At 44.3% G+C, this 19,334-nt stretch overlaps 1 protein-coding gene across 1 annotated transcript in view; it reads left to right on the top strand.

Annotated features, from left to right (window-relative positions):
• LOC135055839 (mucin-3B-like) overlaps window positions 1–19,334 on the top strand; it is a 73,499-nt gene that overhangs the window by 31,121 nt on the left and 23,044 nt on the right. Inside the window, exon 8 of the mRNA XM_063960407.1 lies at window positions 3,457–3,600. Within this exon, the coding sequence (XP_063816477.1) occupies window positions 3,457–3,600 (144 nt within the window). The remainder of the gene's footprint in view (window positions 1–3,456; window positions 3,601–19,334) is intronic.

Genomic DNA, 19,334 nt, shown 5'->3' with positions numbered 1-19,334 from the left:
CACATTCCGCCGCACAGTACCCCCAATTCACATTATGATATATCGTGCTCCGCGTTCATATTGTACCTCATTACAGTGCCCCGGTTCATATTATATAACATTAAAATGCTCGCCAGTTAATTTTATACCACACTACAATGAGCAGGTCCAGGGGCATACCTAGATATATTGCAGGCTCCAAGGAAGAAGTTTGAAAGGACCCCTACGTACCACCCAATGGCGAAAAAATGTATATAACACATGCAACTTTGACAGGAAAGGTGGGCCCCTCTCAGCTCTGGGCCCCATAGCAGCTGCACTGCCTGCACCTATGGTAGATACGCCCTTGATTAGAAGTGTGATCCAGTATGACCAGTTTGAGTATGAAGTTGTTTTTTGGGCTTGTCTGATTTCGGTTGATCATTCTCAAATCTCACATTTTCAGATCAAACTTCTAAAAAGTTTTAAAATTTACTATAAAATGTTCTCTGTACAAGCTTAAATGACAACATTTTATAGAATTGCTTCTGTTCTTTTAGCTTAAATAGCGAATATTGCTGATTTGGCATTTACTAAATCCAGACTTCCATTTGCATGGAGAACTGATAGAAAAACAAACCAACGTAGCCATTTAACCTTGAACAAACCTGAAGATATTAGATCCGGGAGAAGAAAGTAAACATGGTCAAACTCTTTCACCTTTCTCAGTTTTGTATTCATTCATTTTAACTTTAGAGCTGATTTAATTAACCAGCATGAAACCACTTTGAAATAAATTTGACCAGCTCTAAAAATAAACCCTGCTCTGATCCAAGCACCACACTTTTGGAGTCTGCGACAGCTGGCAAGTATGTCTCCTTCATCAGTAACAATGGAAGCCGCACTTTATTTGATGCACCAATATTTCAAAATCAATTGTTATCGATTCACTAGCAACTAGTGACATTACTTATACTTATAAAATACAAAAACTGTGACATGACGCACCTAATTCCTACGGCCTTTCCGAGTGTTCAGTTTGTCGCAAAGTTTTGGGGAGCCCTGTGTAAAGCATTACAGATCCATCTCAACTTCTCTTCAGCTTAATATACCCACAGTCCAATGGGCAGACAAGGGACTAATTATGATTTGGACTCTATCCTGAGAATGTGCACTTCTGCTGTAATGCAACAGACTTGGACTCCCTTTTACCGGACTCGGCTCTGTCCTTTCATCTGCTGGAGTGCTCCTGCTGGCTACTATAGTAAACATAAACATATTGAATCCAGTTAGCTGCAGGTGGTTTGGCACCTATTTCTGGGTTTAGTGTTGCATGGGTGCCACCATGTAGGATTGAACAGCTAGCTCCAGGTTCTTCCAATCACAGAGGGGATAGCGTCCACCTGACCAGAGGCACCAGTAACTGATCAGAGCTCCCTGTTTAAACCCCTCACTTGCATTTGCTCATTGCCAGTACAACTTGAATCTTACCAGTTTCTTGTTCCAGTATCGGAAGCTCTGCTTCCTGATTCCTATGTTGCTTTGCTGTATCTGCCATTTGGTGCACATTCCATGGTGCATGCTCAAGTTGTGAGTTCATCAGTTCCTGTTCTCTGCGTTAGCTTCTCCTAGCTTGTGTCTGTCTGCAGTCCTGTACAGTTCCCACACTGCTAATCATCTCCAGCTAACAAAGCCGGTGCAATTAACCACTGCTGTCCAGTCTGCTAATCATTCACATATCCAGTACCTAGTGAATTTCACTGACAGCCTGCAAAATGCACATCCAGTACCTGCGTGTATTATCATTCAGAGCCTGCAGAGTGCATATCCATTACCTGTGTGCACTACCACTCTGAACCTGCAGAGTCCGCTACCAACTGTATATCTTTGTGTGGATACCATCAATCAACAGAGCATCAACCTCAACCTACTATCCCAACCAGTCTTGCCCAGTGGTCCAAGTCCAGAACCCAAACAAGACGTAGATCCACTTGCCACTTAAGATGACATGGTCAACCTGCTACTTTTGACCAAAATTGCTCACAATAACCATTATCAAACATTATTAAACACCATCTGCTACCAGTCCATTCTACACCATCTTTGGCATTCGCTCCTGCCTTTCACCACTCCCTTCATTGCCCCACTCTCACATCCTGGTTGTTGAGTTACTAATGCAGGACTTTCTTAATATCTGGAGCACAGTGAAAAAGCGTCCTCTGTTATAAATCATTTGCAGGTAAAAAAGAAGTTGAGCAGTTTCCAATCTCAAAATCAGAGACAAAGTTTCCCTTTTCTATCACGACTCTACATTTGTGGGTTCCCACCATGAAACTTCAATCAAGATTGATGTTCTTAATATTGAATTAACATAGATAATTGCTGTCTCCACTGTGTGTAAGAGGAAGGTACATTTCAATGTGCCTAACTTTCATTTTGATTCAAAGAGGCCAGCCCACGAACATCTGCACAAGAACCCTTTGAGTCTTAAAATGCTCCTGCCTCTAATGCTAGTCTAAACCACCACATGATGTGACACTGATTCCCTATTTCTTCTTGTGACACTACAAGTATCTCTATCATGCTTTCTGGACCACTCAGCTATCCCTATCACCATGCTGAAAATAAAGGCAATGTTTAAAAGGTTACTTATGCATAAATTTGTGGGCAATAGGTCGAAATGCATTTAGGTGCAATAATGTTTGGTGGAATGCGACTATCAAACTGGCAATGGATTGTGGCTACCAATGGAGAAATATATATTGCAGCTACTAATGGAGGTTGGTGCAATGTGAATGCGAGTGACAGAGCAGTAACTTGGTCAGTGTTGATCGGATTCACCAACAAACTGCATCATATAAAACATTAAAATATTTACAGAGACATAAAGTTCTCAAGTTACTAAATACATTTCCGACATATGTCATATTATAGTCTTTAACTGATGCATCATTGCGAGTTTTGTAATATTAATTGACGTTTAAGGCCCATACACACTTGACGATGCACACGTCGTTAACGACTTCCCTTGAACTTCCCTTGAACAGCTGAGCAAACGACATGAGCATACACACTACCAACGACCAAAGACCAAAGACCATTCATCGTTGAAGCATCCAAGCTGAACAGTTTATTAAAATAATGAGCTGGGAACAGGGCTGGTGAACAGTGGCTTGGTCGTTGGTCGTTCACACCATACACATTCAACGACGTCTCTGGTCGGTAACGACCATAGTGGAAATTGAGCATACATGCTCCACAGATAAGCGAGGGACCGCGCATCGGTGGTCGTCGGATGCATACACACTTGACGATATAATGAGCGACGTCGTTGATGAGGGCTGAAATGAACGACGTCGCTCATTTTATCGTCAAGTGTGTATGGGCCTTTACAAATGTCTTTAATACGGTCACACTCACCAAGGAAACCTGTCTACAGACCATCTGCATGCCAAGAAAAACTATTTCTCAATAAAGATATTTCCTTATTATATCCAGGTTGGAATCACTGGTGAACAAGCTGTTGAAATTAACATTGGCCCTGGGGATGTGATCTACTTTCCTATTGGAGTCCAGCATTACATAAAAAACACCTGTGAAGATGATTTTATTCTGATCAGAGCTTTCAGCACACCTGGCCAGGTAAGATCTGAGAACTACGTTCGTATAAGTCCCTAGTATTGCTGAAACAGTTGCTATAGACGCTATAACGCTGCTGTTTAAAGGTCAATTCAATTAATGGTCGCAATGCTGGTGATGTGGGGGTTTGCTTATATTTGCCATATGTTGTACGATATCCTGGCAAAACCACTAATTTGTGTGTGCAACTCTATGGGAGCGAATGAAAATCCTGGATGTAGGTGCAATGTGGAATTGCGTTCCAGAATGTGATTTGCACCTAATTGTATCAACCCCTAATTGTCCGGCATGCCTACTTAAATTTGCCCGGTACTCTTGTCTCTATCATCCTTTGGTTGTCCGTCACTTATTAAAACAAATTATATACATGCCTACGCTTTTTCTAAGTCCCACGAGGAAGTTACCTTAGATGAAATGTGTGATGTTAGTGTATTAGAATGCTTAATATTTGTAGACACTCCCTTACTAATCTGTGTAAGCCTGAATCTTCAGTGATGGTCCCTGGGACCAGGGGAAGGCTGGGAAGTGGGCGGTCCAGTGTGCAGTGTGCCTGGAGTTGATGATGGAATAAACAGCACAGCAGTGAACTCACATGTCTCTGTGTCCTTATGACTGGATTTACAAACATATGAACAAAACATGGTGTCAGAAGAAGTTTAACTTGGACTGCTAGTGCTCTCAGAGTGTGAAAGAATCTTGCAGAAGTCTGTAAGGCTGTGATACTCAGTGTCTGCAAAGCCTGCCGTGTGCTCCTCTCTTCAAACAGTGAGTAACCATGGATAAACTTAGCTCCTCCAACCAGCATGCTGATGTCTGGTAACTTGTCTGAAAACTGGAAAAGATTTAAGCAAAGGTTTAATATATATCTTGCTGCATGTGGAGCTGATACAGAGGCTGACAAAACTAAGGCATCCATTTTCCTCCATGTGATAGGAGAGGATGTGCTGGACATTTATAATAGTTTTCAGTTTGATGAGGGGCAGAATATGGTGCTATCTTCTATAATGCAAAAGTTTGAAGATTACTTTGTGCCAAAGAAAAATGTGACATATGAAAGATATACGTTTTTCACATGTGATCAGAAGTCTGAAGATGGATTTGATCAGTGTGTTACAGAGCTGCAATCACTCAGTAAAACCTGTGAGTTTGGTGATTTAAAGGATGCACTGATTAGAGATCGTATTGTCTGTGGAATACCTGATAATGGACTCAGAGAGAGACTGCTGAGAGAGCAAGATCTAACACTAGAAAAGGCAGTGACTATGTGCAGATCTTTAGAAATAACTAGATTTCAAGCCAAAAAGTTACACAAGGACGCTGATGCAGCTGTATATATAGTACAGAAAACAGAGCCAAGCAAACCTCCATTCTCAAGAATGAAGCAGTCTAAGCCACAGCCTAATAAGGAAATGTGTAGTAGATGTGGAAATGTTCACAATCCTAAAATGTGCCCTGCTTATGGTAAAACCTGCATGAAATGTGGTAGACTAAATCACTTTGCCAAATGCTGTAAAATGAAAAATGAAACAACCAACGTGCATGCTGTTAAACAAATAGAGGAATTCTTTGTGGATTACATTGAACTTTGCAGTTCAGATAAGAAAGAATGGATTGTCCCTTTAACTGTGAACGAGATTGTCATTCCCTTTAAGCTTGATACTGGCGCGCAGGTGAATTTAATATAATTTCAAGACTATAAGACTTTTAGAGTAAAACCTAAAATTCATCCAGTCAAAGTGAAAGTTACAGGGTACACTGGGGAGGAAATTCCTGTGAAAGGTACATGCTTAGTGACACTGAAATATAAGGGACAACAGTTTAAAACATCTCTACTGATTGTGGATAAAAATGTCCAACCGATTCTAGGATTAAGTTCCTGTGAGAAAATAAGCTTGCTAAAGAAAGTTTTTATGGTGACATAACAAGTAGAAGATGACTGCAAATCGATGTTTACAGAATACAGAGACTTGTCTGAAGGTCTAGGTTGTTTGCCTGGAGAGCATAAAATAAATATAGACACGCAAGTTTCTTCAGTGATACACCCCTGTAGAAAAGTGCCGTTTGCGCTGAGAGAAAAACTGAAACAAGAGTTAAATCGCATGGAAGCCTTTGGTGTGATACAGAAAGTTGATGAGCCTACTGAATGGGTAAGCTCCTTAGTAATTGTTGAAAAGAAAAATGGATAACTCAGAATATGTCTAGACCCCAGAGACTTAAACAAAGCTGTTAAACGAGAACATTTCAAACTACCAACCAGAGATGAAATCATGTCGCAATTTGCGGGAGCAAAATGGTTCAGTAAATTGGACGCATCTTCAGGATTCTGGCAAATGAAGCTAGATGAGGCCAGCTCAAAGCTTTGTACATTTAATACACCAGAAGGTTGATACAGATTTCTTCGACTACCATATGGAATATTGTCTGCTCCAGAAGTATATCACAAAAAGATACACATGATTTTTGAACATATTCCAGGTGTTGAAACAATGATGGATGACATTATTGTCTGGGGATCTACAAAGGAAGAACATGATTCTAGATTGAGACAAGTAATGGAACTTGTCAAGAAAGTGAATCTAAAGCTAAACAAGGACAAATGTGAATTTGGCGTGAATACACTTACCTTTATGGGCGACGTGGTCTCAGATCAAGGTGTAAAACCAGACCCAAGGAAAATATCAGGCATAGTGAACATGGAACGTCCTAACAACAAAGACGACGTCAGAAGATTCCTAGGAATGATTACTTACTTAGGAAAGTTTATTTCTCAACTCTCTGAATGAACAGCCTCTCTTAGATGGTTGTTGGACAAAGATAACGAGTGGATGTGGTCACATGAACATATCCTCTGGCCTTCACCTTCTGATGAAACCGTGAGATTGGAAGCACGGAGAAACGCGTTAAGGATTCCATACAAACACCTGCAGGCTGTCTGGAACCCCTCTACGCCAGAGGATATCTTGGAGGAATCACCTGAAATCAGCTTTGAGAGTGTGCACCCTCCCCCCGTGGACGCTGCTGTTACCGCCGCTCCCGCCTGAGAACTTCGGCACTAGTCGTTCAAGATCAAGCCACACTGAGGCTCCAACACACGGCTGTGGTGAGCGCTAATCATTGGTGGTGGGGAGAGAAGGGGACACTAGCTGCTGTGCGGCAGGCACACTGTGAACGCTTGTAGTTCCTACAAAGTTTATTCCTCTGGCTTATGGATACAACGTAACAACGTATTTTATTACAAATTAACCAGTCCTTCACCAGGGAGTTACATAAATAGCACTATGTGTGCTTATAGAATATCCTTATTGGAGCTCCAGCGGTATACGGTTACTTGGACGGTAATACTAATAACGTTACAGTTTACTGGACTTTTGTACTGCAGTATTTGGTGTGTTTTAAAGTTTTATATATTATGCTGTGCATTATTAAGAAAATTGATAATTAAATAAAAAACATAATAATTTTTAATCAAACTTAATATATATATACGCTTCCTTGTGATATATCTTCATATGTTATATGCTTTTAGAAAAAGAACTTCTAGCGATCACATATGCATGTGAGCGATTTCATCAGTTTGTGTATGGTCAAACATTTACAGTGGAAACTGACCACAAGCCATTGATCGCTATCATGACTAAATCATTACATGACTGTCCCATGAGAATTCAACTAATGCTTATCAGACTACAGAAATATGATGTACACTTGCTGTACTGTCCCAGCAAATACATGTGCATTGCTGATACACTTTCTCATGCTGTGGACAAAAGTGAAGGTTCCAAAAGTCTGATGGATGAAGAGATAGAAGCCTATGTTAATTTGATCATAGCTTCTCTACCAGTGTCTCTTGCAAGACAAGAACAGATTAGGAGAGAAACTGAGACAGATGACACAATGAAAGTGTTGAAAGATATCATTCTGAAAGGTTGGCCAGCAGAAAAACATAAGAAAAAACAATAATTTCTACACCTGCATGAAAATGCGCATATGGGCAGCAGAAGAATGGGAACCTGAGAAGGGTGTTACCCTCACCCCAATGAACACTCTCAACCAACAACAAAATACAGGTACCCCTTCTCTTGCGCCCCTTTAATTAGTGAGTAATATAAATATGTCAACTCTACTTATCTTAAAGCAGAGGATTTCTTCGTATCCCGCTATCTCCAGGATTTAATTTGCACTTCAATAATGGTCAAATATATCTCCAGTGACGTTTACATGCAAAGAAAGAATCAAAACACCATCTAGTGCAATAAATTCATAAAACTTTTTTTAAAATTCTACAGTAAAAAATAATTTTTCACTTTAAATATAATGAATCTCAGTCCAATGAATAGATAAAAGGTCTCTTTTTTATATTAAAAATTGCAATCCAGTTCCAGCAATCTTCATCACAAGAAGAAAAAATATAAAATCATTTCACATCTCAGACTTATGAGGGTGGCCTCCTACCAGATTTTGGGATTTCAAAGTGCACGTATGGAAGCTGTGTAGATGTTGTATATCCCCAAGGATGCTGGCTCCAATCGTGGATACTTTGTCCTCTCCTCGTCTGGTCAGTCCGCCACCGACGGACTACATACAGATGTTAGATTAGGAATTTATATGGATAAAATGTATATAAATGGATTTGAATTGTAAATGAGAGTGGCTCCTCCCAGTAATTAGGGATATCAATCCATATGGGTATAAATATCAGGGAAGATGGATCATTTGGAATATGCCTTGAGAAAGATCATCCGATCGAAACGCATTGGCTAACAGAGGAGATCGGTGGCGGACTGACCAGACGAGGAGAGGACAAAGTATCCACGATTGGAGCCAGCATCCTTGGGGATATACAACATCTACACAGCTTCCATACGTGCACTTTGAAATTCCAAAATCTGGTAGGAGGCCACCCTCATAAGTCTGAGATGTGAAATGATTTTATATTTTTTCTTCTTGTGATGAAGATTGCTGGAACTGGATTGCAATTTTTAATATTAAAAAAGAGACCTTTTATCTATTCATTGGACTGAGATTCATTATATTTAAAGTGAAAAATTATTTTTTACTGTAGAATTTAAAAAAAATTTTTATGAATTTATTGCACTAGATGGTGTTTTGATTCTTTCTTTGCATGTAAACGTCACTGGAGATATATTTGACCATTATTGAAGTGCAAATTAAATCCTGGAGATAGTGGGATACGAAGAAATCCTCTGCTTTAAGATAAGTAGAGTTGACATATTTATATTACTCACTAATTAAAGGGGCGCAAGAGAAGGGGTACCTGTATTTTGTTGTTGGAGCAGAAAAACATGCGTGCCCGCTGTCAATCCATAATTATTGGATGTACCGCAGTGACCTTACAGTTGTCGATGGTATTATTTACAAAGGCAATAGGTTTGTCATACCTGCACGACTAAGAAAAACTATGCTATGCAAGATACACGAAGGCCACTTAGGAGAAGAAAAATGTAAGCAGAGAGCGCGTGAAGTTATGTATTGGCCAAGAATGAACCAAGACGTAGCACAGACTACAGCTACATGTGAATTATGTCTTACGTATAGACTGAAACAACAAGTCGAGCCACTGAGTCCTCACGTAGTGCCAGAGAGACCGTACCAGAAAGTTGGCTGTTAGGGTCTCCTGCCCTGTGCTGCCACGTCGTCATGGCAACCGGGAGACAAGTGCTAGTGGAGTAACCTGAGCGCAGCTGATACTCCGGTTCGGGTCTTTTGCTGTGCAGTGGTTATAGGCTCTGTGCACGGCAGGGGATCCGGTGCTGGTTTTTGTGCTCACAGTCTGTGAGGTCTGAGTGGGGCGTGGACAGCACCTGCTTTATAAGGCCTCTTTTCAGGGTAAGCAGATGCTGCTGAATCTCTGTTGGTTAGTCAGTTCATGAAAGTTAGCCAGTACTGTGTAGCTTTGTATTTGTTTGTTGCTTACTGCAAATAGGCCTGGGGATTTGGTATTACACTCTGCCAATCCAGACCTAGCAGTAAGACTGGAGTCAGTCGTTTAGCTTGCTGGGGTTCTGTTATTACTCTGTGAACTTAGCAAGTTTGCGGCTGTATTCTAACACTTGCCTGTCTAATCCTGTCTCACTGTGCTAGGTGTCAGGGGTCAGTTTAGTGGCAGTAAGCTTAAACCTGTGCACTGCAAGTGAGAATCAGGATTGTGGAGGCTCTCCTTGTGTCTATCATTCCATCTCTGACCAAGGAGTTTACTGCCACACCCGTTGGTAACCCTTTAGGGTTTTGCTGTTGCCCTTAGCAACAGCATTTCGGGTTCTCTACGTATTAAAACACAACATCTTGCTTTTTACATCTGAGCAGTTCTAATACAAGGGAGATACCCAGTTCCTTAGCCTCTGGGCTTCTCTGTTCACTGTGTGTGTATTTTGTTACCCTATCACCTTCTGTGTACGTTATGTCATATTCCCCAGTTTGTCTGTGAGTCCATTTGTTTTGCATAACAGTTCAAACACCAGTACATTCCTGCAGACACTGGAGTGCATAACAGTTCTGACACTAGTACTTTCCTGCAGGCACTGGTGTGCATAACATATTCAGCAGCCTAATACTCCTGTTGAAATTTTGTGGGAATATGGAGCATACCCCTCAAAATACGTTGCAACAGGTGGTCGATCAGGTGCAGGTCCTGACTCGACAATTTAATGATTTGTCCATTAAAATGCACACCTCCCAGGCTGCTGGCGGAGCTCCCGCAGCAGCAGCACCTGCAGGGGTTAAGGAGCCGAAAGTAAATCTCCCGGATCGTTTTTCTGGAGATCGCTCGCAGTTCTTTTGTTTCAAGGAGAGCTGCAAGCTATACTTCCGGCTTAGGCCTCAGTCTTCTGGGTCGGAGATTCAGCGGGTGGGCATAGTGATTTCCTTGCTACAAGGAGACCCACAGGTCTGGGCATATGGGTTGCAGCCTGACTGTCCGTCGCTTAAAAGTGTTGATGCTTTTTTTACGGCACTGGGCATGTTGTATGATGACCCTGACAAGACGGCCTCAGCCGAGGCTCAGATTTCGATCCTTAAGCAAGGGCGAAGGCCAGTTGAGGTTTACTGTACGGAGTTTCGGAGGTTGGCCCATGATACCCAGTGGAATGACCCAGCCCTGAGACACCAGTACCGAAGAGGTCTTTCTAACCAGATAAAGGACCAACTGGTACAATATCCCTTGCCTGATAGCTTGGATCAGCTCATGCAGTTATCCATCCGGGTGGATAGACGGCTGAGAGAGCGTAGGCTTGAAAGGGAGACTGAGATTTCCTTCCTTCCCAAGGGAACCTCAGACTCTGAGGAATTTTCTGAGGAGCCTATGCAGATTGGGGCTACCCGCCTCTCCTCGCGTGAGAAGACGCGGAGGAGACAGCAGGGGTTGTGTTTGTACTGTGGGAATAAAGGTCATGTGGTAGTATCATGCCCAGAAAAGCCGGAAAACTTCAGGGCCTGAGGGTGATGGGAAATATCCTGTCAGGCCAGAAGTCAGAATTTCCCAAGAAGACTTTTATCATTCCGGTGACCTTGAAGATCCTCGGTCAAACTGTCAAGACTGAGGCCTTTGTGGACAGTGGGGCCGACGGGGTTTTTATGGACCGCCAATTCGCCCTAAAACACTCTGTTCCCTTAGTACCCTTGGCATCGGAAATTGAGATTTGTGGGTTAAACGGGGAACCATTATCCCAAGGTAAAATTACCTCTTGCACTAGCCAGATTTCTTTGTTTATTGGAGCCACACACTCTGAAAAATTGTCCTTTTATGTGACTGTCTGTACTTTTGCCCCATTGGTGTTGGGGTTACCCTGGTTAAGGGCCCACAATCCTCAATTTGACTGGGTCTCTGGGGAGATTCTTAGTTGGGGTACTGATTGTTTCAGGAGTTGCTTGAGCCTTCCAGTCAGGCTCTCGCAGCTAAGTTTGCCAGGATTGCCAGGGTGTTATGCAGATTTTGCGGACGTGTTCTCCAAAAAAGTTGCAGAGGTACTACCTCCCCATCGCCCCTATGACTGTGCCATTGATTTGTTGCCAAATGCTAAGCTTCCCAAGAGCAGGTTGTACTCCCTGTCACGTCCTGAGACTCAGGCTATGGCAGAGTACATTCAGGAGAACTTGGCTAAGGGATTTATCAGACCTTCACAGTCTCCAGTTGGGTCGGGGTTCTTCTTCGTGGGTAAAAAGGACGGTTCGTTGCGACCCTGCATCGACTTCAGGGAATTGAACCGTATCACGATTAAAAACTCATACCCACTGCCTCTCATTTCGGTCTTGTTTGACCAGCTTCGTACTGCCACCATTTTTTCTAAGATTGACCTACGCGGTGCGTACAATCTAATCCGAATAAGAGAGGGGGATGAATGGAAGACTGCCTTTAATACCCACTCAGGGCATTATGAATATTTGGTGATGCCTTTTGGGCTCTGTAATGCCCCGGCAGTCTTCCAGGATTTCATGAATGATGTGCTCAGGGAATATTTGGATAGATTCTTAGTTGTATACTTAGATGACATCCTAATCTTCTCCCATTCCCTGGAGGAACATCGGAAGCATGTACGCTTAGTCCTCCAGAAACTCAGAGACCACCGGCTTGGGGCGAAGCTGGAGAAGTGCGAATTTGAAGTTCAGCAAATCGCATTTCTAGGATATATTATCTCCCCAGAAGGTTTCCAAATGGAGGGTTCCAAGGTACAGGCAGTCCTGGATTGGGTGCAGCCCACTAGTTTGAAGGCGCTTCAGCGTTTCCTGGGCTTTGCGAATTTTTATAGACGATTTATCGCTGGATTTTCGTCTATAGTGGCGCCCTTGGTGGCACTCACTAAGAAAGGGGCGGATGTTGCTCACTGGTCTTGTGAGGCTAAAGCGGCTTTTGCCCGTCTCAAAAGGGCATTTGTTTCGGCCAAGGTGCTGCGACACCCAGATCCAGAGCGTCCTTTTGTGGTGGAGGTGGATGCCTCTGAGATGGGTATTGGGGCAGTGCTTTCTCAGATGGGAGTGTCTGATAATCGCCTTCATCCCTGTGCTTACCTTTCCCGTAAATTTTCGCCTGCCGAGATGAATTATGACGTGGGTAACCGGGAATTGTTGGCTATTAAGGATGCACTCGAGGAGTGGAGACACTGGCTTGAGGGGGCTAAGTTTGTGGTCTCAATTCTCACTGACCATAAGAATCTGGCATATTTAGAGTCAGCGAAGCGTCTCAATGCCAGGCAGGCACGATGGGCTTTGTTTTTTGCTCGCTTTAATTTTTTGATAACATATCGCCCTGGGTCAAAAAACATCAAGGCTGATGCGCTCTCGCGGAGTTTTGCTCCAATCCAGGAGACCACCGAGGAGCCGTTGCCCATTGTTTCCCCATCATGTATTAAAGTGGGCATTACCCAGGACCTCTTATCATTAGTCCTTAGAGCACAGGAGCAGGCTCCTCCAGACCTTCCGGTAGGTCTTTTGTTTGTGCCTCCTAGGTTAAGACAGCGAGTGTTCCTGGAATTCCATGCCAAGAAGTCGGCAGGTCACCCGGGTATTGCCAGAACTCGGGAGTTGCTATCTAGGGCGGTGTGGTGGCCCTCGGTGGCTAAGGATGTGGATCAGTGGGTTCGGGCATGTGACATCTGTGCCCGAAATAAGACTCCTAGAGGGGTTCCTGTTGGCCCATTACATCCACTCTCTATCCCATCTAAGCCATGGACCCACATTTCAATGGATTTTGTGGTGGACTTGCCCAAATCCTCGGGGATGACAGCCATCTGGGTTGTCGTTGACAGGTTTTCGAAGATGGCGCACTTCGTTCCACTGGTTGGGCTGCCATCAGCCAGACGCCTGTCTGAATTATTTATGCTGCATGTTGTGCGTCTCCACGGGTTGCCACTTGATGTGGTCTCTGACCGCGGATCCCAGTTTGTGGCCAAATTCTGGAGGGCATTTTGTTCCGATCTCCAGATTTCTGTCAGCTTGTCGTCGGGCTACCATCCGCAGTCTAATGGGCAGACTGAAAGGGTGAACCAGTCCTTGGAGCAGTTCCTCAGGTGTTATGTCTCCAAGTGTCAGACTGACTGGGTTGCTCATCTGTCCATGGCGGAGTTTGCCTATAACAACGCGGCTCACTCTGCTACAGGGATCTCTCCCTTCCTTTGTGTGTATGGGCATCATCCTAAGGCCAATTCTTTTGACCCCCTGGACTCCACGCCTGGTGGTTCCTCTGTGGTTTCGGTCCTTAGAGGTATTTGGCGGAAAGTGAAGAAAGCCCTTGTGTCTGTGTCATTAGTGACCAAAAGGGTTTTTGATAAGCGGAAAAGACCCTGCAGCTTCAAATTAGGAGACTTCGTCTGGTTGTCTACCAAGAATTTGAAGTTGAGACAGCCATCTCATAAGTTAGGGCCCCGGTTCATCGGCCCTTATAAGATCACCAGGGTTATCAATCCGGTGGCATTTCAGTTAGATCTGCCCCGTTCTTTGGGTATCAATAAAACATTTCATTGTTCCCTTTTAAAACGGGCGATTAGTAATCCTTCTTCCAGTGGAAGACCTTCCCCTCTTCTGATACGTGGCCAGAGGGAGTTTGTTGTTGAAAGGATTCTTGACTCCAAGGTGGTTCGGGGTCGGCTGTCATTTTTGGTGCACTGGAAGGGGTATGGCCCGGAGGAGCGGTCGTGGGTGCGCAGTTGTGATCTTCATGCCCCCAGACTGATACGCTCTTTCTTCTCGCAGTTCCCCGATAAACCCGGTGGTAGGAGTTCTTTGACCCCTCGTCAGAGGGGGGGTACTGTTAGGGTCTCCTGCCCTGTGCTGCCACGTCGTCATGGCAACCGGGAGACAAGTGCTAGTGGAGTAACCTGAGCGCAGCTGATACTCCGGTTCGGGTCTTTTGCTGTGCAGTGGTTATAGGCTCTGTGCACGGCAGGGGATCCGGTGCTGGTTTTTGTGCTCACAGTCTGTGAGGTCTGAGTGGGGCGTGGACAGCACCTGCTTTATAAGGCCTCTTTTCAGGGTAAGCAGATGCTGCTGAATCTCTGTTGGTTAGTCAGTTCATGAAAGTTAGCCAGTACTGTGTAGCTTTGTATTTGTTTGTTGCTTACTGCAAATAGGCCTGGGGATTTGGTATTACACTCTGCCAATCCAGACCTAGCAGTAAGACTGGAGTCAGTCGTTTAGCTTGCTGGGGTTCTGTTATTACTCTGTGAACTTAGCAAGTTTGCGGCTGTATTCTAACACTTGCCTGTCTAATCCTGTCTCACTGTGCTAGGTGTCAGGGGTCAGTTTAGTGGCAGTAAGCTTAAACCTGTGCACTGCAAGTGAGAATCAGGATTGTGGAGGCTCTCCTTGTGTCTATCATTCCATCTCTGACCAAGGAGTTTACTGCCACACCCGTTGGTAACCCTTTAGGGTTTTGCTGTTGCCCTTAGCAACAGCATTTCGGGTTCTCTACGTATTAAAACACAACATCTTGCTTTTTACATCTGAGCAGTTCTAATACAAGGGAGATACCCAGTTCCTTAGCCTCTGGGCTTCTCTGTTCACTGTGTGTGTATTTTGTTACCCTATCACCTTCTGTGTACGTTATGTCATATTCCCCAGTTTGTCTGTGAGTCCATTTGTTTTGCATAACAGTTCAAACACCAGTACATTCCTGCAGACACTGGAGTGCATAACAGTTCTGACACTAGTACTTTCCTGCAGGCACTGGTGTGCATAACATTGGCGCAGATTTGTTTGATTGTAATGGGAAAACGTACATTGTCATGACTGATTATTACTCTAACCACCCTGAGGTGAAGACACTACATACAACTACTAGTAAAGCCGTCAATCTTTGCAAGGCATGGTGTTCCTATGGAAGTGTTCACTGACAATGGTCCTCAGTTTTCCAGTGCTGAATTTAGACAATTTGCTGATGAGTGGGAATTTGTCTATACTACGTCAAGTCCCCACTATCCACGCTCAAATGGGCTGGTGGAAAGTTCAGTAAAAACTGTAAAGAGTCTCATGAAAAAAGCTCAAGAAGGTAAAGAAGATTTCTACAAAAGTCTTTTAATCTACCGCAGTACACCTTTACAGAATGCACTTTCTCCTGCACAAATGCTGATGGGTAGGAGGATTAGAGCAAATCTCCCGATACATGATGAACTGCTTAATACACATAACTCAGCGTTGGTCAGACTGAGTAAGGAACGTCAACAGGCGAAACAGAAACTGTTCCATGACAGGCAAGCAAAAAGCTTATCTGATCTAAATTCGGGGGACCAGGTCCGTCTCAGAGATCACGAGAAAGGTATTTGGGTGCAGAAAGGTATTGAGCAAGCACAAGTAGCACCAAGATCTTATACTATACGTACAGAGCATGCAACGGAAGTAAGAAGAAATCAGGTGGATTTAAGATCTCAACCTAACCATAATGAAGACAACATGACTGAAGAATACCCTTCATCTGATATGTATGATGATCCTCATAATGGTGAACAAACCATGATTCTAGAAAGGTCCAACTTGGTACAGTAGATGAAACACAGACTGTGTATGAGAGACCCAAAAGGGAAATACGCAGACCTGAGAGACTCATTGAAATGTGTTAGATGATGTTGTTAATTGTTGCATTGAAGCGTACAGGGCTTATCTTTAAAGAAAAGAGGATGTGATGTTAGTGTATTAGAATGCTTAATATTTGTAGACACTCCCTTACTAATCTGTGTAAGCCTGAATCTTCAGTGATGGTCCCTGGGACCAGGGGAATGCTTGGAAGTGGGTGGTCCAGTGTGCAGTGTGCCTGGAGTTGGTGATGGAATAAACAGCACAGCAGTGAACTCACATGTCTCTGTATCCTTATGACTGGATTTACAAACATATGAACAAAACAAAATGCAGATTTCTCTGTGGGGAGGGGAAATTGTGGCATCATGTATAAGGGGCGGGGCATTGATGATGTGCTCTACTGAGAATCTTGACACCACACCTATTTCACCAGGAGGAGGGCGGGATGTGGGCGGGTGACCTGCTCCCCTGGGAGTCTTCCTGACACATCGGGATAGGAGGCAAATATGATAGGAGCTAATTTGTGAACACGGCAAAAATGCAGAACTAGTTTATTGCATATCACTGCAATGATCACTTGAGTATGTGTGATGGTTATGTGTGAAGTTAATGAAAACAAAGAAGACTAATGAATATACAGTTACAATTTTGCAAGTCCGCTTCAAAAAAATAAATAGGAAAAAAATACAGAAACTGAAAACTCCTGAACTTTCGTGTGGCTATATAGAGGTTTTGGTATAGAAGAGCTACAGTGTCTAGGTAGACAGTCAATACCATTTGGTCGACATGTGACTACCCTTTGGACAGAGTAGCAGTTGATTTACCGACAGACACAATACCGACGGTCATAATCCCGACAGCCATTGACCAACAGTCAAATTACCAACATGGCCAAAATACCGTAATTCATTATGCCGACATGTTCAAAATGCCGACATAGTCAGAATACCAGCATTTGAAATGCTGACATGTTAAAGATGTATATATGTAGGTATGGTAATGACTTGTCAGGTTCTGTTTAGTTTGTGTTCCCGGAGGGGGCGCTAGTGGGTCAGTGGTAGTAATGTGGAGGAAGTGAGGAGGCCGGATTGGATTCCTGCGCATGTGCGCAAAGTGGTTTTATTAAACAATAAGTTGAAACAATATGGCAGCAGAAATAATAACAGTAACGATGCAAATGAGAATGAGCAGCGTGGAAGCTGAGAGTCTATGGCAAAGTTTGTATAATGAGTTCAATCGATCAGGGGATCGATGTGTCGGTATGGGAACCAATAGTTCTTGGGTTGTGGAGCCAGCAGAGAAGATGGTGGAAATAGCAAGGCTGGTAGCAGTTGCAGGAGACTAGCATTAAAGTTCACAGTGTTGTTGGAGATAACACTGGCAGCTTGCAGGCTGATGAACAGGTGTAGGTAACGAGATGCACCTGGAGGGAAGTCTCTACTGCAGAGGCTGGAGCACACTGTGGATGGTAAAGGTGTGAAGCCTGACCAGAGATACCAGGGTTGCTGGTGCTTGTGGTTCCACAGTGAATCAGGTTCAAACTGGAAGGCAGAACAGAAACACAGGGGAACTGGAGAACAGAGCCGGACACACAGGTCATAGGAGTGACACGAAGTCCAGGACAAGGACTGACTCACCCTGCTGCTCCTGATATACCCCCCGGTCTGCAGGCATTGGCTGGAAGGGAAACGAGGAGGTGCAGCCAAGCTCCGGATTGGCTGATGCGGCAGTCTGAGGAAAGCTGTCATGGCGGCGCCCATGCCGCGGCCCGGCGGGAACGCGGTGTGTATGCACGCCCGCTGACAACAGGAGCGTTCCGAGGCCCAGGATGACATCCGGCGACAGGGAGACCAGCGACAGCGAGACGTAGGGGCCCCGGACGGAGTCCGCACCGACGGACAGATGCAGCTGTGGTAAGTCGATTCCTGACAGTACCCCCTCCTTTACGGGTGGGCACCGAACACCCACGTGGCTTGGAAGGATGAGTTCTGTGGAAAACATGGACCAACCTTGGAGCATGGACATCTGTAGCATTTACCCAACTCCTCTCCTCAGGACCATAACCGGACCAGTCGATGAGATATTGCAGACGACCGTACCGGCAACGGGAATCCAGAACCTTCTCTATTTCGAACTCAATGCCCCGCTGGGTTCGTATTTTGGGACCAACTGGAAGAGCTCTTTGGAAACGATTCAGGATCAAAGGTCTGAGGAGAGAGACATGAAAGGCATTAGGTATTCGTAAAGAAGGAGGCAATTTGAGCTTGTAGGCCACAGGACTGATGACTTTGTCAATGGGAAAAGGACCAATGAAGCGTGGTGCAAACTTCATCGATGGCACTCTGAGACGAAGATTCCGAGTGGAAAGCCAAACCTTATCTTTGGGTTTTAGGCTGGGAACTGCACGTCTTTTGCGATCGGCAAAGAACTTGTATCGACTTGAAGCCTTTTTAAGGGAAACATGAATTTTCCTCCAAGTTGATGAAAACTGACTTAGAACAGAAGTGGCTGCAGGAACATCGATGTTAGGAAGGTCTTGGAAATCTGGGACACGAGGATGTTATCCACAAAGAACGGAGTGGTTTCCGTGGCAGTATGATAGCGAAAGTTGTGAGCGAATTCAGCCCACGGAAGCAGGTCTACCCAGTCATCTTGGGAAGATGAAACAAAGTCTCAAGAAGGTCTCCAATTCGTGATTCACCCTTTCCGTCTGTCCATTCGTCTGAGGGTGGTAGGCTGACGAAAACTTAAGGTTGACTTGCAGGGCAGAACAAAGGGTTCTCCAAAATCTTGCCACGAACTGAACTCCACGGTCAGATATAATTTCAGTAGGCAGTCCATGTAAACGAAAGATCTCCCGCAGGAAGACTTGAGCAAGTTTCAGAGCAGAAGGAAGACCTTGGAGTGGAACAAAATGGGCCATTTTGGTAAACCTGTCGACAACTACCCAGATGGTATTGAATCCTTGAGAGGAGGGAAGATCAGAGATAAAGTCCATGGACAGGTGTGACCAGGGACGGCTGGGTACTGATAACGGCTGTAACTGACCTGCCGGAGACTGACGGGGAGTCTTGTGTTGAGCACACTTGGGGCAGGACGCCACGAAGTCCTTGATGTCGACCTTCATTTTCGGCCACCAGTAAGTTTCAGACAGGAACTTGAAAGTCTTTAGGACACCAGGATGCCCAGTGAACTTAGACTGATGAGCCCAAGACAGT

The sequence above is a fragment of the Pseudophryne corroboree genome, chromosome 1 (genome assembly GCF_028390025.1).
Source record: "Pseudophryne corroboree isolate aPseCor3 chromosome 1, aPseCor3.hap2, whole genome shotgun sequence".
Classification (NCBI taxonomy): Eukaryota; Metazoa; Chordata; class Amphibia; order Anura; family Myobatrachidae; genus Pseudophryne; species Pseudophryne corroboree.
Note: the sequence above shows the minus strand (reverse complement) of the source record. Positions and strands in the feature narration are given on the sequence as shown.